We start from the raw sequence: 23,836 nt of genomic DNA on the forward strand, positions 1-23,836 counted from the left end.
GGGTTTAGTACTTACCAGCCTGCCTGGTGAAGTTACTCCTCGAGGACTGAGCTCTGCCAGAGAAAAAAAGGCAAGGAAGGGTAGAAATGAATGATTTATAATTTAATGATAAATTTAATTTGCTTGTAAGTAAGTTAAGATTTATGGAAACAACAACTCAAAAATTGATCCTGGATGTTCTCTTTAAAAAACACTTTAACACACATTAAGTAGAGGAAATGTTTGTCACATGAGCAGGCGTCAGTGCTATTAAGGACAGCAGCTTCATACCTTCCATAGGTGTAGGAGAGGGTGTGGGGGCAGGCGACGGCGACTCTGTCAACTGGTCTAGTGTCCCACGTTTCTTCCCATCCCGAGACTTGGCTATGACCATCTGAGCCTTCAGTGCATCCTGCTCCAGAGACTTCATTCTACAATAGAGACAACCGCCATCAGATAAATGGTAAATGAAAAAAGTAAATAAAGGAAAATGAAAGCCTTAAAGAAATAAAGATACAAAGACTGAGAGGCGCACACACCACTAGGGTGGGTGCAGTGCCAGTCACTACTAATTTTGGGTGCTCCTTGTCCTGGTTTGCTGTGACAAACCGGTTTAATTTCGTTGCACAATAAAAAAGGGAGGCATTCCAGGAAAAGGACTACCTACTGCTAGTAGGCTTACCCTTAACTCACAAATAGCTTGCAAACTTACTGCAGGCTGTGTGTTAGTACAAATAATAGTATGAAAACCAAGAGAACAGCAAGGCACAAATGAAAAAGAAGAGTGCTGCAGAGAGAGGGGGAAGACGAGACAGAGAGGAAAGAACCAGAGGAAGCTAGAAATGGAAACAGCAAAGACGTGCAGAAGCAAGACAGCACTAGAAAGGCAGTGGAAGCACTGGCACAGTGTCTCTGCTGTGAGTGCTTGCTTGGACCTTTCTGAACTCGGCCTCTAGCAAAACACCCCAACGCCAAAGCACCCCAGCACACCCCCATGATGCCGTGCGTCTGGCCCTGGTGGCTGGGGCCGTGAAGCAGACCTGAGCTGGGAGGCTGCAGAGGAGGAGGTAGAGGAAGTGGTGGGGGGCTGGGGGGCCGCGGCCGTGCCCTGAGATGCCCTCACTCGGGCCTGGTAGAGCCTCTTAGCCAGGTCCTGCTCATACTGCCTAACATCCTCCTCTAGGCCATAGGGCCTGTGCCCACAAGGCCACAGAGAGGCGGAGGAAGAGGTAGGAGGAGAGGGTGGGATGAAAAGTACACCAGGATGAAGGAGAAAAATGAGGAGGAGAGGAAGGAAGAAAGGGAAGGCACACAGACAGAAAAAGAGAAGAAAACCAAAGAATGGAAGGTAAAACACCCACACAATTAACAGAGCCAGATAATAAATTAATAGGCTTTTTCTTTTCTAGAGAGGAGACAGACTAACCACACACTCACTCACGATGCTATTGCCACGACACAATCGACTGTGAACTCAAATTTGGGTCGACTGCACATAAATGGCAAAAAAACTGGACTCTGTTATTGACCTGTGCGACAAACATTTATCAGGAAATGTGGGACAGAAGTAAGTGTCATTAACCCTCTTTGCTTTGGCACAGCAAAGAACAATTTACATGTTTGGTATTTACCTTTAAACTGTCGGCTCGAACTTTAGTTTGACATCAATATTACAAGCAACTAGTGAGATGTATGTAAGCCAAGATCAGAATCACTAGAGAAACAAATTTATTTACTCAAGTTCTCAGTGTCCACGTGCCTCTCTCTGCCAGTGTTATCTTCCCAGTCAAGGTTTATATCACGTGTACAGTAACTCCTCATTCAAAGAAAACAAGCCTCTCCTCTCGTCCTGTGTCGGACACCTGCTTTGTGTTTTTTTAAATTATGAAGAGTGAAAATATTATATGCAATCAACTGCAAGTGTAAACCCACTTTGTTGTGAACAGATAAAACTGAAAATATTCATATTAGTGTGGCGAGATGCAGAACATGTCGAAGCCAGAGGGCAGATCAGGGGGAGTTAACTAACACGAGACGCTGTAGAGGTGCACTGAAAGGCAATGTCCCCGTTTACCCCTCACGTGCAACTAGCAGTCGCACCAGCAGCCAAAAAGGTTTCAAAATATTTGCTTTGTCATTAATTATGACATTTTGAAGACAATATAATTCATTAAATCTAAACATTTGCTGATAATGAAAAATAATCAGGAGTTAACTAGTTAACAGGATTTTATAAAGGAATTAATTATGAATTAATGAGCTATGAAGGAAATATAAATGTACATTTGTTTTGCTTACCAATTTGTTTTGCTTACCAATCACATTGGATTAAAATAATGCTAATAATAATTACATCAAACTTTATAGAATTGGATTTTTTTCATTTCTTATACATCCCTATTACTATCAGTGCTAGAAATACAAGCTGAGGACAAAAATGAAAAAAAAAAAAAAAAGTAAAAGCTTAATGATGAGCCATTTTATCTCCAGTCAGTGTGTGTAGCGTCGTCATTTTACCGTGCTGCTCTCCACATGGCTCTCTTCTCTGCCTCCAGAGCCCGTTTCTCAGCAGGGGACAGGTCCTTGTCTGGGGCCACAGCCAGCTCGGGGCTCTGCATACGAAGTCTCTCTTGATGTCTGCGCTCTGCTTTGGCTGTGCGGATGGGAGCCGCAGACTCCCCGGGGTACGCCGGGATCAGACTGACAAGGTGGAGGAAGAGAAATGATCACTACAGTGACAAAAGCAACGGCACACAGGCATTCAAAGATGTGATACTGCACGTGGTCATTACCCAGTCATGGAGTTGGGCCTCTGCTCCAGCCTGAAGCTGTCCTCCAGTGAATTCCTCTGGGAGTCTCCCTTACCATCAACAGAGGAGGGTCTACACACAAGAAGAACAGTTAGCTGAAGAAATAAAAAAGAAAAAAAAGAAAATTATGCATAAAGCAATAACAATATACAGTTTCTTACCCTGAGCTGCCACAGTAGCTCGGTGGAGTGACGTTGTAGCTCGGTGGTGTGAAGCAATGCTGAGATGGGCTGGATACAGGCTCCACTTTATACTCCACTCCATCCAGCAACACCTTTCCAGTGGCCTTCATCTGAGCCACCTGCTTAGCCAGATCCTCCTCCTCATCCTCCTCATCTTCATCCAGCAGGTACTCCTGCGCCCGCTGCTCAAACTTCCTCGCTGGGGTGAGGGGAACAGAAAGGTTTTTAGGTTTTGAGGGCAGTTCACCCAAGTGAGACGTTTTTGTTAGTTATTAGCAAGGGATGTTCAAGGAGACACACTGGAGGACACATACCCTCTTCCTCCCTCATTTTCTTTAGGTCATCCTCTCCAACAAGAGAGACTCGAGGTTTGGGTTTTTCAGGAGTCTGCTGCTTCACGTCGATCTCAAAATACTTCTGTCTGTCCCTGAAAGAGCGCTGCTCTGGGCTGTCCTTACCACCAGGAGAGGGACTCTGTCCGGTTACAAGAAAATCAGGGGAAGAATGCAAAATGATGAGTTAGAAATAGATAAATGCTGAGATCTTAGCACCTGAAATATTCACAAATGAGAGAACACCAAGAGAAATGCCAATATCTGCTGCTTGAAAGTTGATTCTTATTACTGTTTGCATTTTTGCAGAGCCATTAGACAAAAGTGCAGGGGCTATCACAAGAGATGCCACAGAAAAAAGTATCATGGATCAAGAAGAAAGAGAAAAAACTGAATTTGAACCCAGCACCATTGAGCTGATTTAAGGTCAATTAACTGGCAGTCCCATTACTGACAGAAGTAGCACGGCTGACTCCAAGTCTCAGAGAGCACAGACACCACCACCGGTCAAGCCAAGCTCACCACAGCCCGGAAGAAGAACAGGGCTGCCCCAGCTGTGGTGGAGGCGGTGGGTACCTGCAGGTCCACTGAAGGCCTGGAGAGGCGAGGCACTGCTGCCAGGCTCATATACTCCCGACGGTCAGATGCAAGGGAGGGCCGGGGGGAGACCTTGCTGGTCAGACCCTTACCAACTCCCTCCTGACCATCTATGTCATCATCAAACACTTCGTTGTTCAACTCAGGCTGAAAAGGCCACAAAGGGTGTCACCAGGCTGTTTTTTAAGTAACTACAGTACATTTAGAGCATATCTAGAATCTAGAGGCCGTCTGTAACTCTGATAGGTTTACCTGGCTTCCTAAAACCTTTTAGAGCAAACTAACTGTAAATACAGAAGCTCTATTATATGCAGGACAATACAGTACAGAAGGCAGCTGTGCTTATTTTTAGGTCGACATGTGTACTCACCTCTGGAGAAGGCTGCTTTGGGTGCAGATTGTTCCTCACACCATACGGGTCCTGCTGGGTAGAGCAAGAAATAAGGAGAGTGTTAATGAACTAAAGGAGCGTCAGAGAGGAGAAGACAGATACAGAGCAGGCAGACCGGTTAGCAGCTGGGATACAGTATATAAAGAAGAGGATTGAATATTAGTACACGAGCCACACATGGATGGACGAATGGATCAGAGTCAACACCAGTATGACAGATGATGGCACTGGAGTACAAAAACCAACGATGGAGGCATTCCACACGTCACAGCACGTCACAGGCCCCCCGACAGGGTGCAGGCTCCTTATAGGACAGCCTGCTCCAGTCAGGAGGAGGGCGGGGCGAGACCAACCAATCAGCAGAGCATGCTTGTGTCATTGTGACCCGGGCGAGTCCGGGCAGCATGGCCTACCTGCGGCGGCTCCAGCACTGCCAGTGAGCGAGGCACGGCGGCAAACGCCTTGTATGCCTGCTTGACATTCATGGGGAGCTCGTCAGGCGAGGTGGGGGAGGGGGCACGAGGCTGTAGGGGGGAGGATGGGGGGGGGGCATGGAGGATGGGGTAGTCCATATGGTAAAAGGAGGCGAGGGGAAGAAGAGGAGGTAGGGAGGACAGACAGACACGGACATGGAGGAGAGGGTAGACTATGAAAAAAAACCAGCAAAGTTGAAGAAGACTGTGGAGAACAGGTGAACAGCATGGCAGCTGGTTTCATGTGAGAGAGGAGGGAGTATGCCAGAGAAAGACAGACAGTAGGGCTTGGAAAGTTCGAAGCCGTGTATGAGCACCTTGTTAAAAAAATAATCAGGATGCAAGATGAAATCATAGGTTTATTCACCAATTCAGTTGTGCTGCTGGCCAAAAGAAGAAATGAGTGAACATTTCGGAGAGCTGCAGTTATGAAGAGTTATGTTTGATTCAGGAGCTCAGAGACGGGTGGGATGCTCCGTTTTTAAGGTGTAGTTCAAACACCGATAACCTCCAGGTGTGCCTGGGGTTCACACACAGCAGCACCTGCACAGACGCAGCTCGCCTGTGAATTCAAATACAAGTCTTCCTTTCTTTGGTTCTAGTCTCATTTAGAAACAAAATCATTCTTGTGCCATCATTATCTGTATCTGCTGTGCTGTTGTTGGACACCGTTTGAGTGTTTTGGGGCTGTGCAGTCACAGTATGTGGCACAGAGCTGAAACTGGTGGAAACCAGCCCTACGTGGTGGTGAGGGGTCTTACAGAGGTCTGGGAGTTGAAGGGGGAGGGGCCATGCTGGAAGGGGTTGGGACTGTGGCCTTCCGGAGTGGCGGGGGAGGTACTTGGCCGCACACGGCCAACTGGCTGGATGGCACCCGGTCGCGTCTGGAGAGAAAACACATGAATGAAGATTCAAAGATGTAAAACTTTAGGATCAAACACAACTCAGAATGAATGGAGTCAATGGTGGAAATGGAGTCTGTCTATCTATTAACTATAATGTACCAAATTATTGTAAATAATGTCTTAAGATGAAAATGTCTGAAATATTTCAGTGTATCAGTCTGACTCTACTATGTTAACTCATTTTCTGAGTGGCTTAGTTTCAAGCTCCACAGACACTCACTGATGATGAGGTGTTGTCCTTGGCAGTGGGAGTGGAGGTGTAATGAATGTTTGCCTGCAAATAAATAAATAAAAAGAAAATGAAATGACAAAACAAATAAATGACAATGAAATAAAAATGCATGGATTTCCAGCTTCTGTCTGACTTTCGACAGTCACTACATTTTAACGGTTGGAGTTTCCTCAGGATGATGCCAGGCCAGCAATGCAACACCACAAGGATTTACCTTGAGCCAATTTCATCTCTAATTGTGGGCTCTTTGCCACAAACTAAACCCTTAATTTTTGTTACGAAGTATATACATAATATTTAAACTAGACTGATGATAGATAACTTAACTCAAGGAAAATCTGAATTCTTACTTTGTTATCATCCTTTTAGAGAATATTAAGCCACAGCTGATCAATTAGAGTCATGGAGGACAATCGGTCAAAAAACCTGCTTCTCTAATGAATGCACATCCAGTCTGCATGAGGCAAAGCATCAGTAATCAGCCGGTCACAGAGAGGCAGTCACATGCTTTTCAGACTGACAGACACGATAGCTGAACTAGTTATAGAGTCTCTGTGTTTTATTAAGAGGTGCAGGGCTCAGAGCAGCTGACACATGTGCTAAAAGAAATCCAGGCCAGAGCAGACAGGGCCAGAGACCCACTTACGAAGCGGGTCTCCCTGCCTGAGCACAGGGAGCTGTTGGAAGAGTGGTGGCTGGGCTAAGGGTGGGAGGAAAGGTCAAAAAGGTCACCTGTGAAATACCTCTTCTATAGTGCTGGAAGTGACTCATGGAAAAGAATAAAGAGATGATATGAAACCAGATGATTTATAATAGAGAGGAGCGGTGGGTGTTTACGCTGCTCACCGGCTGGATAGTGGGAGAGTAGGGTGCTTCCCTGATTGGGCTGTCCGTCCTGGTGAAGTCAGAGGAAGGAGCCTGGAAAATCAGACCAAAAAAAAAACATAAACACACTTAACAGCAGCTCTTACTTTGACTGTGTGCGGTTAGTCCTCTAGTAAATTCATCTTCCAGTAAATTCAACCAACAACAGGCTCTTGCAGATAAACATGCACTTTTCTGTTCGTTGTGTGGGTCGTGTTCCCTCGTGACTTATGACCCCCGTCGCAGCTGTTGGGACACACATTCCAGTCGGTCCTGACTATGAACTATGGGCCCAAATACCTCACGAGGTGCCACAAGCTCTGTGCTCACAGCAAACACGTAGCAGTTCAGCTCCTTATTACACTGAGATTAATACACACAAACCTGGACACACTTCCTAAGAGAAAAAATATTTTCCCCATTAACGTTTGCACTGTCAGAAAACCTTTGTACCACACTCATGCTAAACTTGACAAATCCACCTGCAGGGATTTGATTTGATTTCAGAAGTGCAACTTTTGTTTATTTTTACTCTCAATTAATCAAAGATTGACAGAGTGATTCATTAATTACTTAATATAAAATAAAATTCAAAAAAAAAAAAAAAATGTTGCCAATTTGTTCTTTAAAAATGAATCAAAACAATAATTAAACATTGTTGCAGATTAATTTTCTGTCAATCACGTGACTGTTGCAGCTCAACATCCTAACAGATCTATGCATACTTGTTACTCTGTGGTGCTTTAGATACACATCAATCAAAAAAGCCAAAACCTATGTTACAAGTGAAAGACATTTCTTGGATCATGAGCGTGATTGTGAAGTTAAAGCTTGCATAGAGTCTGGATGCAAAATGCATGATCCATATCAAGGGACACAATAAAGCGAAAACAACAAACTGTGTGCGGTAACACACCATGCTGCCTCCAAACCACACTCAGGCAGGCGGCTTGCCTTGCTGAACAACCATGGCTGCAGTTGGCCTTGTCTCCCGTAGCCCACAGGAGGCCCTGACAGGATCTGCTCTCCGGGGGGAAGGCCCTTTCCTTTGCGATTGGCCACCAAGAAAGGGTTCTCTTTGAAGCAGATAGGCTGAGAGTCCACCAGGTTCTCCTCTTCTTCAGGTGCAAATGTTGTTGAATTAATGGTTGTTGATGAGCCAGCACTGTCAGCGGTGGAGGTCCCATTAGGGGAGAACTGGGATCCAAGAAGATAATCGTGCTCTGTGTTTAGACTGGGGCAGGACTCGGGGTCCATGTGGCTGAGGGGGTTTGTAGGGTGACCTAAGCTGAAGCCCAGAGGCTCTAAAGGGGCTCCATACTGGGCCTGCAGGGGGGCCTCCATGGGAGCAGTCAGAGGAACAGAAGTAGAGAACTGAACAGGAGCAAAGGAAAAAGGGGGAAGACATAATGAAGGAATAAGAGAGAAAAAGCTCCACTCACTCTCTCACTCACTCCAACTCACACAAAGGACATGATCGCTAATTGAAGGTAAAAGAATAAAAGGTGGAAGTTTTAAAAACTTAAAAAGCAGGCTCACAACAAGGAGATAAATCCTGGTTTATTAAAACTTTTCCTCTAGTGTCTATTATTTCAATCAGTTATAATAAAACTGTTTCCACCAAAAGGAAGCGCTGAGATCTGGGAACACTACGACATAGCTAGAGTTTAAGGGGGAAAAAACTAAAGCATTGTTTCACCACAATTTAAAAACTGAACAAATGCCCCTAAAATGTCTTCAATTTACACTGACATCAAAAAGAGAAAAGTTGCTAATCTTGGGAAATAAAATGATAAAAGTAACCTCTTACAAACCACTAAATAAAAGCCCAAAAATAAATTCAAACGCTGTCTTATTTTGTGGTTTTATAAATAGAAACTTGACACATGAGCCTCTGGCTGCTGAAGAGTTACTCACATCACTAAATCTTTCCTGAAGCCTTTAAGATAAGTTTCTCACTGCTCATCTTGTTAACCGGTGATGTAAGCCACTGGACTCATTACTGCAGTTCAGGCTCTTGGCCTCTGCCTTAAATAACCATATTATCAGAACAGCGAGACGTTCAGGCTCCAGCACACCTTCAGCTCCTACTGTACTTAACAGACATGAGGCAGACAGCTGATGACATGAGGGGAGAAAATACACAATGTTTGAACCAACCCATGTGAAGAAACCTAATACTCTAAGTACAAACGTAAAAGGTGTCATGTTTTCTCCATACTGAACACCCTAAAAATACACAAAAACCTTCAAGACAATCCGGGAAACCAAGCATGCAAACTACTTTACAATTTATTAGACGTGACTTTGACATAAGGTGATAATCAGAATAGTCAGACCGAGAATACGAGCATTGTGAAGCCCTTATGCGCCTCTGCATGCTGACTGTAAGAGTCGGTGGTGTGATGAGGGTCAGTGAGATGGAATGTGAACGAGTGCCCTTTTGGCTCCGACACAGACTGTGAGGGACAGCTGGGGCTCTGGTGTGACACAGGAAAGCGAGGCTGCTAGCTCACCAGCATGCCAGCGTACTGAGTTAGCCATGCTGGGAAAAGCTGCGAGTCAGAGGAGCCGGGAACTGAACTGATACTTTTATACAGTTATACAGTTGTAGTCTTTAGTTTTGACTGGCTGAAATTCCAGTAACAAATTTAGCCAAATAGTTTTCTAAGTAACATTAATCACTGTAAAAAGCACTGTCAACACTGTCCTGTCATGAATCTGGGTGTATGAATAGTCTGTGGACGTTCTGTATATACCTTCAGAACAGCAGTGAGTGGTGCTAAATGTTAAATAACCTCCTGGGTTTTTCAAAGATTGCCAGGGATTTATTTTTCAGAGAATCATATTCTTCACTCGGTGACTTGATTGGTAAAATGATAGAGACAAACTGGGGCTGAGTGCACAATAAGCTCCTGTAATATTAAGCCCCTCTCAGAAATACTCCCCTTTATGTTAATCTGATGGCAATTTAACATGCTGACTTCATGTCTGAATAAATGTCTTTTTTACCTTTTATGTGAAACAATAATGGTAACCTTTTAACAATGTTTAGATCTCATACTCATTCTTTTTCAAGATAAATTAAAACCTTTAACACATTAATTCAATGATAAAACAGCTAATTTTGGTGTGAATTCACCAGAAAGATCCAATGAAATCATGACTCTTCACAGCGTTCTGCCTAATGTGATAAAGGTTCATAAAACACAAACTGGGTTAAAATTGATCAGCTTCTAATCCTACATTTCAAACAACTATCTCTGCTGTTAATTAATAATAAAAAAAACTTAAGTATGAACTTGAAGGCAGCCTTAGTGGGTCACTACAATACAGTTTGAGCAGGATCACGTGTGCTGGAGCAGCAAATCCAGCTCTAATGTATTGAGCACGAACAGGGCATGAAAGTTCTGCTTGACAACCTCACAGGCCTGAGATCCACAAGTACGGCACAAAAATAAAGATATTATAGCCTTCTCATTGATGTTTAAACAACTTACATGTTGTAATAGATGATATAACTTAAATGCTTATAAAAGGAACAATAGCTTGTCTTGTACTGCAAACAAAAGAACTCAGGTCTAAAGCCAAGTCAAAAATAATGACATCTTCACTCCTCACACAGACACACACTCAGAGTGACCAAGAGAGAATCACAGACGGGGGTAGAAAGATAAACAAAAAAGCTGAAACAGTCTTGTCCCCTGAGCAGCTTTATACTCACTGTAGGACGGTAACAGGACAGCTCTGTATGTCCACTCAAACTTACTCCTCCGAGGACTTTGAGAACTCAAACTGAGACACTTGTCTGTTCCTCTTAGACAACACCCCCCATCTCTGTCTGGTGCCCCACCCACCCAAGAGACCTCATCCAATTCTGAGCCAGATGCAGGTTTAAAATATCACAGAGGAGAGGCCGGTTGATAGTGGGCAGCTGTCCCCTTCCCCCTCCTCACCACCTCTCCTTTACACACTTACTTTAACCAGGACAGTGCCTGCCCTTTGGCCATGCTCCCTTTGTTCTGTATATATACACTTTTCAGTTGTCTTTTTTTTTCCGGTCTTGATTCCAGATGCCGTCAGTCTTCACATTGTTTTTCCAAACTCCTTGGTCTTCGTGTTATTTCTTCAATCTAAGTCGGTCACATCTGCTCTCGTTAATCGATGTAGGACACAGTTACATCACACTGACTTGATATGTTGTATGGGTTTGGCCTTGGAGCTTGAGGTTACTAGTCCGTTATGTTGACTGGGGGTTATGCACGTGGAGGGGGTTAACATTCCTGCTCCTGGAGTGGCAACTGGTGGGGTACGGGTCACTCAAGAGTTTTCCACAGACATAAACATGAGGGATTCCATGACAAAGTCTATTCTGAGCCATTTCCAGCATAGCCCACACAAAAATACAAGCAATTCACAACTCAGAGGAAACAGCCTTTTATGAGAAGCCTGCCCTCTTTTGAAAAGTACAACCAACATTTTTTGTAAAAGGATTTAGTGACAAAACTTCACCTACTGTCTTCAGACATTAGAACACAGAGACACTTACCCTGTTGACCTTCTGCAGACTGGTGGTGGGCAGCGCAGCCAGGGTTTTGTAGTCAAGTTTTAGAGGTCCAGTGCCAATGTTCTACAGGGAAATAAATATAAACAGAGGTGAGAGCAGGTTTAAGCTGAGGTCCATTACACAACAGGCATATATTCAAAATGAATTAGTTTGACTGGGAAAGGCCGTGTATGGAAGCGTAGAGAACCGTTCCTGTGAGGTTAAGGATCCATACTTCTATTTTAAATGTAGACTGGCTAGAGAAATTCCCCAACATGTGTTGTTATTTTAAAAAGGAGCTATTTGTGAGTTTTGCTATTGCAACATAGCCAACGTTAGCATCAAGAGCTATTTGCTTACCAGTCTTTGCAAGAGCTTCAGAAATCACTGCATTTACCAGAGGTTATATATGTCCTTGAAGAAGTGCTGCTTCTTTAGGGCAGCCTGGATGATACAGAATCCAAACCTGAGCCTGGTGTTTTTACCTTTATGTCACCTGGACACCTGTTTGTGTAACTCCGGGCCTTCTCCAGTAAAACTAAGCCAGTCTGAATAAAGCTAGAGATTTATATAAGAAAACCAAAAAGAAGATTAAAAAAATAATCCAGGGATAGGTAGCAAGGTAAAATCCTGTGGCGTTTGTGGTGAAGCTGCCGTTTTGCACAGACAAGAGAGTTTGTCTGAGGACCTGCCGTTGAGGAGTGTCTCACCTCAGTCTCCTCTTCTAGCAGGCGAGTTGCCTCCTCACGCTCCAAGCGCATTCGCTCCTTCACCAAGAAAGGAAGGGGAGGAGGAGAGTACAGAAGGGAAGACACCCAACCACACAGCCACACAGTGATGCGATGAGAGGTGAAATGAGATGGATGATTTGCAGTGGAGGAAGGAAGTGTTACAGGGGGTGAAGTGGAGAAAAATACGAGTGCAGAAGGTGATATGGAGATGGGATGATTGGATGATTTCATATCACACCAAACACACCAAAAAGGTAAAGGAGAGATGAGAGAAAAACAGAAGGGAAAGAAAGGATAGAATCCACACACATTAAAAAGTACTCTATTCATTAGCTATGGGAGCAGAAAAAGCATGCAAGGCGGGACATTGCAGGAATAGTTCTGTCAAACACAATACCCACATGGGTGCAGAGGAGAAGCTTCATTCACCCGATAACAGACAAACCTGAGCCTCGAGTTTGGCATTTTTTCTGAGCTAGTTCGTAGCAAAAAATTTAATTCTCTTGTCTCACTGTATTGTCAACTATCTGCTGAACTGACAGAAATAAAATTACCTCTAGCTTTCCCCCAAGAGCAACGGATTTTCAGTTTCACTTACCACTTTCTCCATCTCTTCTCGCTCCCACTGTGATGTCTCTCTCACCATCTCTGACTCCTGGAGAAGAGCAACATTTAAGATCCTTAAAATCCCAGGAAATGGTTACTAGTCATCTTGTAAATGTTAGTGAAAGCACCGCTGGCCTGAGTAAATCAAATCAATGAAATTTACATATGAATTATATTTCACCTGTGTGTGTTCTGATAAAGGTTGTATAACCAAAACCTCTAAAACTGCTGTAAGCGTGCAGCAACAACAAAAACTAGCATTCGATAAACCACCAGGCCATTACATTCCTTTAGTACGGGCAGCCTCCCAAAAGCTAATCTGGGCAAAATAAACAACTGTGCTGGCGCTTTCTGGCTGCTCTGCTGGAAAGATGGGTATGTGTGGTGTGCATGGCTGCAGTGAGTCAAACGCCACTCCACCTGCTTACACCAAACTGCTGTGGAAGCACAGTGGTGGTGCAACGGAATCGCTGAACAAAACGTTTGATTCATGTGTTGACTTGAATGGTATTTGGATGATACCAAACTGCACTGTGTACGAACCAAAGCTCTGCACTGTTCTATGTAAGCTCTGGGAGCTTTGAGGAGCCTTAATAGTGCATCCAGTAAGTTCCATACAAACAGTCAGTGAGTGCTAGCAACTAACCTCATGTTCTTATAAAAATAAATATGTTGATATATGAAGAATAATCAGTGTATAAACTCTATTGTACCTTCTGCATGATGTCCATCTCCTCTGGGCTCAGGTCTCGGTCTATAGAAGAGATGCTTTCCATACTGTTCTTACGTACAATGCCTGTCGCAAATGGGTTGGCAATGATGCCAGGAGATGCCTGGAAATAGACCAAAACAGAGTTTTGTTTAAAATTTGGATTTAAATTGCAAAAGTACTTTTTAAAACAGTAAGCAACTTTCAAAAAAATAATTTAGCATCAGCACTGCTGGTAAAACTGGTGATTTAATTTTTTTTTTTTTTGTGGTAATTTTAAAAGCAGCGGTCATGATAAACAAATATTCTCTGGTTCCAGCTTCTCAAATGGGAAGATTTTGTGCTTTTTTTTGTCATATATCACTGTGGACTATTTAGGTGTTTTTCCTTCATTTCTGACATTATGTAGACTAGGTAATTAATCAATTGAGAAAGCAATAGGCAGGTTAACCAAGAATATTAGACGTTTTATTAGACGTGATTCTAGTTCATTCTGTGGGATTAACATCCATTCTTTAAGCATGTTAAACTTACAGTTTGTACAGTACTGTTTCCTTTTAGTGTCTCTGAAAGGTCCAAATCCACCTCCTCATGGGGTCTCACCTCTACAGCAGCAACTTTGTGTGGGTCAAAGCCGTCACACACCAGCATCACCAGAGAGTCTCCCACAGCACGAAGCACTCGCACTGCCTCTGTGTGCGTCATCCCCAGCAGGCTGTGGTTGTTCACCTCCAGGATCCGCATGCCGACCTGCAGTCGGCCGTCTCTTGCTGCTGCTCCGCTTGAACTCACCTGTTAGAATGTCAACCAATAAAAACAGGTGGTTTCACCCAGGACGTGGCTAATGAGAATGCTGCCTGTCTTAACTTAATAATACGTAAATTTTGGGCCCATGCATTACTCCATTAATGTTATCTTTTACACCAGACTTAAAAACTTACCTAGTAAATTTTTTACACATTAATTTATTCTCATACAGTCAACAGCCAGACCTCAAATTATAAAATTCATATTACTATTACTATAACTGTACTCAGCTCTTTCAAATGTGGTCAAAAAGCCTATATATGTTTAACAATGAAAAAAAGAAGTTCAAAGTTGTAGTACCTTTGAGATGAAGATTCCCTCATCCGTGGGGTCAAACGGGTTTCCAGCATGACCCTTTGCCCCTCCACGAATACTGATGCCAAGCTTCTCCCCCGGCTGCTTCTGGATGACAATTTCCTGCATCCCAGGCGGTGAAGGATCCCTCCGCACTAACATACGAATCTCCTGCTTGTTGGCCAGCAGGGCTCGCACAGCCTCCTGGTGAGTGGCATGACGCAGGTCAATGGCATTCACTTCTAATATTCGGTCCCCGACTCGTAGTCCACTTTGACATGCCAGACCATGAGGAATCACCTGATGATGAGATCGGGCATGGGAAGTGAGACGCAAACCAAACTAACAGTGGAAATAATACAACATCTTTTGGGAATGAGAAAACATCTGGAAAACAAGTAACTTTACAATTTATTTTGTTTTTACAATAATACCTTTGAGATGAACACCCCGGGCTCATTGATGCCAAATGGGTGACTGGCATGATCACTGCCTCCCACGATGCTCAAGCCAAGAGGGCCCCCGGACTTTACCAGCATCACTTCCTGTTGGGATTGGAAGTAGGAAAACTTTAGTGAAAAGAGATTTTAACAAATGCAACAAAAGTTACTCAACTACACATCAGGTCGCAATTAAAGTCTACGGGAGACATACAGAAACTTACAGATTCATGACCGACCCTCTTGTTTATAGCAGTTATGCCTTCATCTATCTACTTCTATAATTTGTCTAACAAACACAAACAAACCTTTTTCTACTGCTCTAAGCAGCTAAATAGCAATATCTTTGCATTATTGACTGCTGGGGATGATACAGCTGGTATGATCAGGCTACAAGCTATAGTAAACCATTATTTGAATTAGGCCGAGCCTTCATACCATGCACCATCTTCTCTGGAACTGGACAGCATTAAGGATGAGCCAGGGGCCAAACAAACAAACATTAACACTGGGTGCTTCATTGAGGCTTCTACAGCATGGTCTAATAAAACTACAAAGCAACGTGGCACAAGCACTGAAGTCACTTCTATCTGTCTCACCTCGATGGGGTACTCGTCCTCCATCCGACTCAGGTGGTTCCCGTGAAGGGAGAGGCCTTCCTCCTCCTGGTCGGGAGAATCTGAGGGTTCTGGGGGTGGAGGGGAGTGGGCACGTGCCCGGGACTGACCCGGAGAACCCCCTGGTGCATTCAGGTCTCTCTCCACCAGGAGGGCGATGGTGGGGGAGGTGCCGGTAAGGAGCGCTACTGCCTGGTCATGCCTGGCCTCTGTCATGTCTACACCATTGATCTGGATTGACAGTAAAACCAACCACGGAGGGTGTCAGCCCACCAGGACGCTCTCAGTGCCAACTGGCCACATTCGTCTCTCATCAGATTCTACATCTCATCTCTCAAAACTACTTCTGAAGATTTATTTGGCAACTACCACACTCTGATTTTAATTCACTGAGATTTTGTGAGTGCACCAAAGTGAGTACTGTTATTTGAAGAAGAACCCAACACCTACACAGAGCAACAGGAACAGGCAGAGAAAAAGGGGGAGCAGGGGTAACAGTAGGCTGCTGCAGGCAATTTAAGCTGGTAGAGCTTCCCTGAGGGAGAGAGGCTATGAGCAGGCAAAGCTATTTTTTCACATTTAAAAAAATCCATGAAATTCCCTAAAATCAGTGTATTAGTGCTTGTCCTGCTATCTTTTAATGCAACCAGTCCAATACTTTCCCACTCTTTCTTGCCCTTGTTTACTTAAAAACACACAGTATGTAGTTTGTCCAAAACATTTGATCTTAAGTCAACAAAGGCAAGCAGGAGATTCCTTGCACATCTGCAACTTTGTCATTAAGAAAATATTTAATCATTAGTTTTGTTCACATCCTTTTATAGAGTTAAAAGAAGCTTTCAGGCATGCACAATCATAACAACTGTACAATACTGGTCCAAAGTGACAAGCAGAGGTCAGCACTGATCCGACAGTACCAGCTCTTACCATCGGCTGAATCGCTACCGCGGCCGCTGTCATGGTAACACGAGTCTGCCATGGCAGCGGCCCGACAGGCTCAGCCCACTCCACCCCAACACCATCCCCACCACCAAGCAGGCAAGGAGATGCACTTAATGCATTAGTGAGCATGCAGAGGGAGAGTGTGCGAGAAAGAGAGGAAAAGCCTACAAATAGACACGGAGAAGAAAAAGACAAAAGAGAAACTGCCGGAGGAAACAGGAGAGTAAACCCCAGGAGAAAGCAGAGTTACGGTTTAAAAAGGAGCAGTTTCACTTGAGGAGTCATCATCAGTGGATTTACAGTAACAGTGAGTGACACAATAATGGATAAAAACATGCAGCACATACAGGACAGCAAAGCCAAGCGGAGTTTGATCAGTGGAGGAAATAAAGGAGCATAGAGATCTTAGTATGCTCTTCGGAGGAAAAACTATAACCTAAATGTTGCACTATTTAACCAAAAGAAGCTGCACAGTATACACCTGAGGAGAGATTAGTATGAGGACTTTATTAGTATACTGTCTCAGCTATTAATTAATGGATTTGATGCATGAGTGCAAAGTGCGATGAGTTCATTTTCTGTATGTGGCCAACGTGGGATCTAACCCAAGTTAGTCTGATCCAACTTAGAGCCAGAGTTAACTTGAGTGATGAAAGCAGCGCTGTGAAGACACTTACACAGTTACAATGAAAATGTTACAGAAAACATGGCAACTGTTTCCTTTACAGTGCTTTAAAACAGAGAGGAGACCCCAATACAAACTACAAATTATCAGGCTGTTTTCTTTAGCCAGCCAAACACTATTAACTATAACTCCTATAACAACATTACTGGCCATTTATCAGGATATACTGTACTTCTCAACATGAGTCATTATCCATTCAAACCCCAACTGGTTTTTTAGTTGTAAGAAGAAAATGATCAATTCTGGGTCTTAAAAACAAAAAATCCCATTCCTACATCTATGAAAACAGTGTAAAGGAAACATTTCACTACTTATCGCTTAATGTACTACTAGGCTCAGATGAAGATGTGGGGGCGATGGTAGTACTCACAGAGATCACCCTGTCGCCTACACGCAGTGTGCTGTCTCTGTGTGCAGCTCCACCCTCTGCAATGCGAGAGATGTAGATTCCCTAAAAATCAGACAAAAGAAACGTGTTTACAACTTTTAGGAACATCTGTGGATAACTCAAAACAACATGAGGCGCTGTCACATGCTGTTTTAAAGCAAGGACGACAGATAAAAGAGATGTTGCTAATTAAACAGGGTCGACGGTAACGAGTCTGGTGCAACAGGCTGCAATCCTCTGATGAATCAGTGTCCTGAGTGCGAGCTGTCTAGCAGGGGAGTTAGCATTCAGTCAGCATGTGATATCCCACAGTGAGGGGCTCAGCCAAAAATAGACCCCTTCATTTATTACTGCAGGAAGGTTTGATAAAGGTAATTGTGAGATACGAGCTGCCCACAATGCTGCAAATTTTGATATAAGGGTAAACACAAAACAAACAAACCTGCACATACATTACTACTGATTAACAGCATGGTAGTTTATCATTAAGGCTCATTTGGACTGAGCTGCACAAGCGGCTCATTAAAAAGCTGAACCCCTGAGACACGTTGCCCCCTTTGCTCAGACAAATTACACAATTTGTTTGACCAAATAAAATCCAACCACACCAAAACAAAATGCGCTAACACATGCAGGAGCAAAGTCTACAGCACGGCCTCCTCAGATCAACTAACAAACAAGTCACTGCATCCATTTCCAAAAACCTTTGAAAGAGAGGCCAGACTTACAGTCAGACCCGCCTAAATCACACGTTTATGAGTCCTTTCCTCTTTGCGGGCTCGGTGAGCTGCATGTGTTGCGATGTAGTATTGCACTAGCCCAAATATACACCTCACACAGTCCAATTACAGTGAACCTATCAAGTATCAAGGCTGGCTATTCATATCTCCGTCTCCCTGGTGACGACTGTAAATGCAGATCCCTGTGGCTGAGACAGTTACAGCAAACACTTTGTGACCCGACTTCCCAACTTTGAGACCATAGCTGTTATAAATAGGCCCTTTAGTTATTGCCTGATAGATTGTGTCTGCAGCTTCAGATGTTTTCTTCGTATCATCTTTCCCCTTGAACTGAAACCTATGATCTGAATCTACTACGGGCTTCATTTGGATGCAGTTGTCAGATTTGCACTTCAATGGGAGGATTTAAATATTAATGTGTAAACTGTCAGAGGCCAGCGCCTAAAGACAACAGTGCCTTTTTAATTTGTATGTAAATGTCTTGCTAGGATTGGTTAATAATTCAATTACAGCTGCAACCAGCCTTTGTTTTCATGACCGAATAATCTGTCGATTATGTTCTCAATTACTCGATTAATTATTTTGTCACTAAAATGTCAGAAGATAGAGAAAAATACCAATGTGGTGACTTTGTACACACATTCCACATCATGCAATGAATATAAATATATTGAAAAGGCTTTGATTGACTTTCTGATATTGGTTTCAACTACATGAGGCCACAATGTAAACAAGGTGCTTTGGTAGGACAAAGCCATCAAATATGCAGGTGTTTAGTGACTAAAGGTCATTACCTCACAGGTGCAGAAGCATGTACAGGAACATGTCATATGTCTTTGAAGCCTTGCTTTTTGTTAGTAGGTAAAGAGAATAGATGTGTTTTAGGTGATGGGTGTGTTTGCGTGTCTCACCATGTCTCCTGTGCGGTACGGCGTGGACCCTTTGCCCCCTGCGATACTGAATCCGAGCCCCTTGTCGTTGCGGATCAGGCAGGTGGACAGCCGCTGCCGAGGTCCACTGGGACTCGTCTCCATGTTGAAGGTGATGCCGCTGCTGCGTCTCTCCCGGGGGAAGTAGTCGTCCTCCGGCCTCAGTGGCGTGGTGGTGATGGCGTTCTCTGGCTCCACCATACGCTCCCGTAGCACCGTCATGGAAACTGAAGCACCAGAGCTTCGGAGAGCTTCCACCGCTGTGTGATGTTCGGCTTCATGGAGGTCTACTCCATTTACCTGAGACAAAAAGACAGAGCGAATGACTTACATTAATGCTCTTAATTAAAAATCTTACTGTACAGCAGAGGAAATACTTTCCAAAGACAAACAAGAAAATGCTGGTGCGTTTACTCAGGTCTTTACCTCTAGGAGTTTGTCTCCCACTTTCACCCCGGCTCTGGCTGCAGGACCCTCTTCAGACACTCTGGAGATGAAGATTCCCTGCAGACGCAGTTAAAACAGAAACATTTACTTATAAATTCTACAACTCTTCTAAATTAATTGAACATATGCAGACTCCAGGCACAGGTCTCACCTCGTCATCTCCCTTGTAAGGTGTGGATCCTTTCCCTCCAGCAATGCTGATACCCAGGCCGCCTGTTTGTCGGAGGATATTCAGGGTGTGCTGCAATTTGAGGAGGGGGGAGTCAGCACAACTACTAGTGAAAACCTGCCGATCACCACTCAGCTCGGGACAGGTTGAGAGGGAGGTGAGCCCACAGTGTTTTCTCATTTTTATGTGTTTTGCCATTTAATGTCATTTGTAAGACTTTTTGATGAAGTTGTGGGTGAGTTCCCTCTTTCTGCCAGAAGGTGGTGTCAATCTTATCAGAGAGATGGATGGAAAGATACTTTGACTTGTTAGAAGCCTAATGTCAATGTAAGTACAATGGAAATGGTTTTGTGCCTTAATTTGAAATTGTGTAAGTAAAGTTGTAGCCAAATCTGCTATGTCTGCTGGCAACCACATGACTGACATTAGACTTCAAACATAAACTAAACAAACACACCTCTGCACCTCTGGATTCAGAGGCTAGACTCTTATAAAAATATACAACATATTACATGTTTATGGAAGAATGGACCTTAAAATGTGAGGTAAACACTAAATATGTTGTAACAGACTGTGTATATATTGTGTACTTGCAAGCCATGCAAATAGGGGGAGGAACAGAGACAAATGAGGAACAAGTGAAAGGAAAATGGGAAATGTAAAGAGTAACAGATGAGAAGAGTGTGCTGTCCTGGATGTGGAGACAGTTTTGGAGACTGTAGTGGTGTTAAAACCCCAGAGTTTGTAATAATGAGATGTAAATGTTGTTTTCGTCACCAAGACTTAACAGCACAAGAATGTACAGTATTCACACACAGTCATACAAAAACATGCCAAAAAAAGATGAAAACAAATCTACTTTTAAAACTACTTTTTAAAAACACCATTTAGTGAAGTAATGGTAATAAATAAAAGTACGCCATTTCTAGTGTACAATCTATGTAGTATTCCTCTATGAAAAATAGTATCAGGATGCCATTGAGAAGCTTCTTCATCCATCTGGAGCTCTTCTTCTGGTTGGCAGCTGAGTTACATATCATCTCTGTATACCTGTATATCCAAACAAAACAAACAAAAAAAAAACACCTGGAGGAAGCAGGTGATGCGGACTTCATCATCACAGTGTAACCAGCCCATTCATTCCAGGGCAACACAGCATGGACAGGGGATGAAAAGGAGCGAAGCAGCAGAAGCAGAGGAAAGGCAGGAGAGGCACAGTGTGGCAGAACCAGATACTAGACTTGGATTCGTACAACTTTGTCTACAGTTTTAGCTCAGTGAGGCATTGTCTGCATTTTAGAAAAAAAGAAAAAGGGCAAACACTTTAGAGTTATGGTTCAACTTGAAGAGGACAACACAACTGGGGGCAACTGTGGGGACTAATAAATACTTGGGAAGGTCAGGGGTTCCAACAAATTTGTAATATTTGGCAGGTCACCCAAGGTGCTGTGCTATGTGCAAACCTGCTGTTCCTCATAACTGAACCTTACAAGAGGCAAAGGTTTAATCTAGTCCCACTTACACTGCGTCTGTATTATTTGCTAGCATCATTGTGTATGCTCTTATTCCTTGTTCTGCTGCAATAACCACCTGTCCTCAGTCTTTACTTTGAGTTTTGTTTGGCCGTCCACTGAATAAACCGTACTATGATTGAACATAATTATTCTGTGTAACTTACAGACTTCTCAGAGGCTTCAGCCAACAAATGCTCAAGAAAAATAACCTCCTGACAACAGATATAAATCTGTGAAGTTTTTTTTTTAATGTCGTCATTAGTTGTATGTTCATTGTAACCCCTGATGGATAAAAAATATGATGGATTACTTCTGCAATGGATAATGTTGCATCAGAGGAACAGTAGAGGAAGCAGCAACTGCAGTGAATTACAATCTACAAAAATGTGTCCAGTGACCGAAAACACGACGATGCCTCAGGAACCTAAAAATACTGTCACTTTACCTTTGCATATTGCCAGAGTTTACCTGTTTAAATATGTTTAAATATGGCTGCATGTTATACATTCCTACCCCTATTATTTATAACCAAAAGAGAATAGATAGAAAGAGTAAACTAGCCAATGGTAACCATACTGATGTCTGTGCTAACTGGAGCTTTGATAGACACTAGTTTAGATACATGAATACAATACACACTTCCTTATTGTCAACAATTTGTCAACATATCGAGATAGGTTGTAATTTCCCAAGATGCACTCCAACCCTCATGAAAGTTGTCCATCAACAAATTTTTTTAAAACTTCACTGCAGTTTTACTTCCACAGCATCTGAACTCCAGCGTCTTCCACTGCTGTCCAGTGGAAAATAATAAACCTAATAATGATAAATATGTTCACTGTGCTCTCGCATCCAGGTTGTGCCACACTGCCCATAAATGAGTTGTGGTTAGGGGGTCCCTAGTGATTGGCTTGGATTAACCATGGATTTCTGTGGGTATTTTCTCCACCTCTGAGAAGAGGTGGGTGAATGAGTGGGTGAGTGAGGGACACAGAAAAACAGACTGGACGGGAAAGAGTAGGTACAGACCTCTTCCTCCTCAATTCGAGCAGGTTCAATCAGCAGATTATTGACTTGATCAAATGACACCCCCTGTTAGGACAGGAACCAGCGAGAGGCATGCGGATTAGTCAGGCCAAAATAAAAATTACGCTCACACGCACACAAAAGAGAAAAAAAAACAAACAAAAACGAAACAATAACACTTTCTCACACTTTCCATAAACTTCATCAAACACATCAAACGCTCCACTGTCTGCTCGCAGGTTGTGGGATTTCCAAGTCCACTGGAGTGGACCACCTTGAAGCAGAAGCGATCCCACACTCACTCCCCAGCCACCAAAAGCAAATACAGGCAGAGACGGAAAGACAAGACCAAGGAGCTGAGCTACAGTGCAAAACACACAGTGTAGAGAGAGTGGACAAAAGAAGGCAAAAGCTCCCAAACCAGAATAAGCCCAGCCTCCACACCACAAATAGCAGTTTCCTCCAGGAGCAAGGCTCAATTTAGACATCAGGCCTACTTATATAAAAGACTGCAAGTTGTTATAGAACAGTTTCAGCCTTAAAAAAAAAAAAAAAAAAAAAAAAAAAAAAGTATCTACAATATGACTTTGCAAACGTTGTTTACAGAAAGTTTAAAAACAAAGTTAAAGAAAATAGGTGAAATTATTAAAAGGACTTTGTCTTTCCGAATTTGATTTACAAGAACAATGAAGAATCTTCTATAATTCATCTATAATAATTTAAACATTCCATAAAAAATCATTACCATATGACACAAACAAGGCTCGTTGGATCTCACATTCCAGCTCTGCCAATACATGTTCTGGTTGGTCTGAAGTCAGTCACACAAACAGACCCGCATCCGTAAACACACACAAAATCAATTTGGTGAGATGATGATGTTTGATCAGTGTTAAAAAAAAAGATTTCTAAAATTAACATAATAAATCAACAGATCTCATTTAAGTTTCCCCAAATACTAATGATTAATAAAGAGGATTGATTTTCTTGAGCTTCACTTACTCCATTCACACAAACAGACACGCACAGTGTTATAAAAGCAGAGTGTGAAAATGTAATTATTCAATTAAATCAGAAGATGGCTGATAATATGGTGAGAAGTTTAGTGCTGAATTGGGCCAGTGTTGTGCAGGAACAGCTGAACTCAGCCTGCAGCTGCTTGTACTCATATCTGGTATGTCATCTCTATGTAAACAAAGATCAAGATGCAATCTTACACGGAAACAAAACATTTCTCTGATCTGTCTTCCAGGTATGAGACAATGTTTTTACATCCCTTTGTTGGTATCACATAACACGTAAAGCTATTTAAATGTTGTAGGGTTTTTGTTGAGTGTTTGTAGGCTTTTGCTGGAGGACATCTTGCCTTTGCAAGACAGAGCAAAGAGAAAGCAAAGCTCTGAGGGAGCCATTCCGAGCCGGGAACATGGTGAGTTTGTGGTTAAACCACAAAATCAACTCCTGTGGGGATAAAAAAAAAA

At 43.0% G+C, this 23,836-nt stretch overlaps 1 protein-coding gene across 24 annotated transcripts in view; it reads right to left on the reverse strand.

Annotated features, from left to right (window-relative positions):
• Nucleotides 1-23,836, reverse strand: part of scrib (scribble planar cell polarity protein) — a 65,922-nt gene that overhangs the window by 6,496 nt on the left and 35,590 nt on the right. For 4 of the 24 annotated variants that reach the window (XM_071484832.1, XM_071484818.1, XM_071484827.1 and 1 more), the window contains exons 16-43: nucleotides 22,359-22,421; nucleotides 19,798-19,887; nucleotides 19,626-19,703; nucleotides 19,182-19,499; nucleotides 17,513-17,593; nucleotides 15,498-15,746; nucleotides 14,893-15,003; nucleotides 14,465-14,758; nucleotides 13,961-14,149; nucleotides 13,362-13,481; nucleotides 12,641-12,697; nucleotides 12,022-12,078; nucleotides 11,315-11,395; nucleotides 7,720-8,139; nucleotides 6,748-6,819; nucleotides 6,548-6,601; nucleotides 5,890-5,943; nucleotides 5,526-5,648; nucleotides 4,705-4,815; nucleotides 4,271-4,324; nucleotides 3,880-4,047; nucleotides 3,286-3,445; nucleotides 2,951-3,170; nucleotides 2,772-2,861; nucleotides 2,497-2,679; nucleotides 1,020-1,172; nucleotides 271-410; nucleotides 16-53 (exon numbers count right to left, since the gene is read on the reverse strand). In XM_071484832.1, the coding sequence (XP_071340933.1) occupies nucleotides 16-53; nucleotides 271-410; nucleotides 1,020-1,172; nucleotides 2,497-2,679; nucleotides 2,772-2,861; nucleotides 2,951-3,170; nucleotides 3,286-3,445; nucleotides 3,880-4,047; nucleotides 4,271-4,324; nucleotides 4,705-4,815; nucleotides 5,526-5,648; nucleotides 5,890-5,943; nucleotides 6,548-6,601; nucleotides 6,748-6,819; nucleotides 7,720-8,139; nucleotides 11,315-11,395; nucleotides 12,022-12,078; nucleotides 12,641-12,697; nucleotides 13,362-13,481; nucleotides 13,961-14,149; nucleotides 14,465-14,758; nucleotides 14,893-15,003; nucleotides 15,498-15,746; nucleotides 17,513-17,593; nucleotides 19,182-19,499; nucleotides 19,626-19,703; nucleotides 19,798-19,887; nucleotides 22,359-22,421 (3,828 nt within the window). The remainder of the gene's footprint in view (nucleotides 1-15; nucleotides 54-270; nucleotides 411-1,019; nucleotides 1,173-2,496; nucleotides 2,680-2,771; nucleotides 2,862-2,950; nucleotides 3,171-3,285; nucleotides 3,446-3,879; nucleotides 4,048-4,270; nucleotides 4,325-4,704; nucleotides 4,816-5,525; nucleotides 5,649-5,889; nucleotides 5,944-6,547; nucleotides 6,602-6,747; nucleotides 6,820-7,719; nucleotides 8,140-11,314; nucleotides 11,396-12,021; nucleotides 12,079-12,640; nucleotides 12,698-13,361; nucleotides 13,482-13,960; nucleotides 14,150-14,464; nucleotides 14,759-14,892; nucleotides 15,004-15,497; nucleotides 15,747-17,512; nucleotides 17,594-19,181; nucleotides 19,500-19,625; nucleotides 19,704-19,797; nucleotides 19,888-22,358; nucleotides 22,422-23,836) is intronic. The other 20 variants (XM_071484834.1, XM_071484828.1, XM_071484833.1 and 17 more) reach the window with 18 other exon arrangements.

Source organism: Trachinotus anak, unplaced genomic scaffold, assembly GCF_046630095.1.
Source record: "Trachinotus anak isolate AG129_WGS33_773 ecotype Australia unplaced genomic scaffold, CSIRO_AGI_Tana_v1 ptg000009l, whole genome shotgun sequence".
NCBI lineage: Eukaryota > Metazoa > Chordata > Actinopteri > Carangiformes > Carangidae > Trachinotus > Trachinotus anak.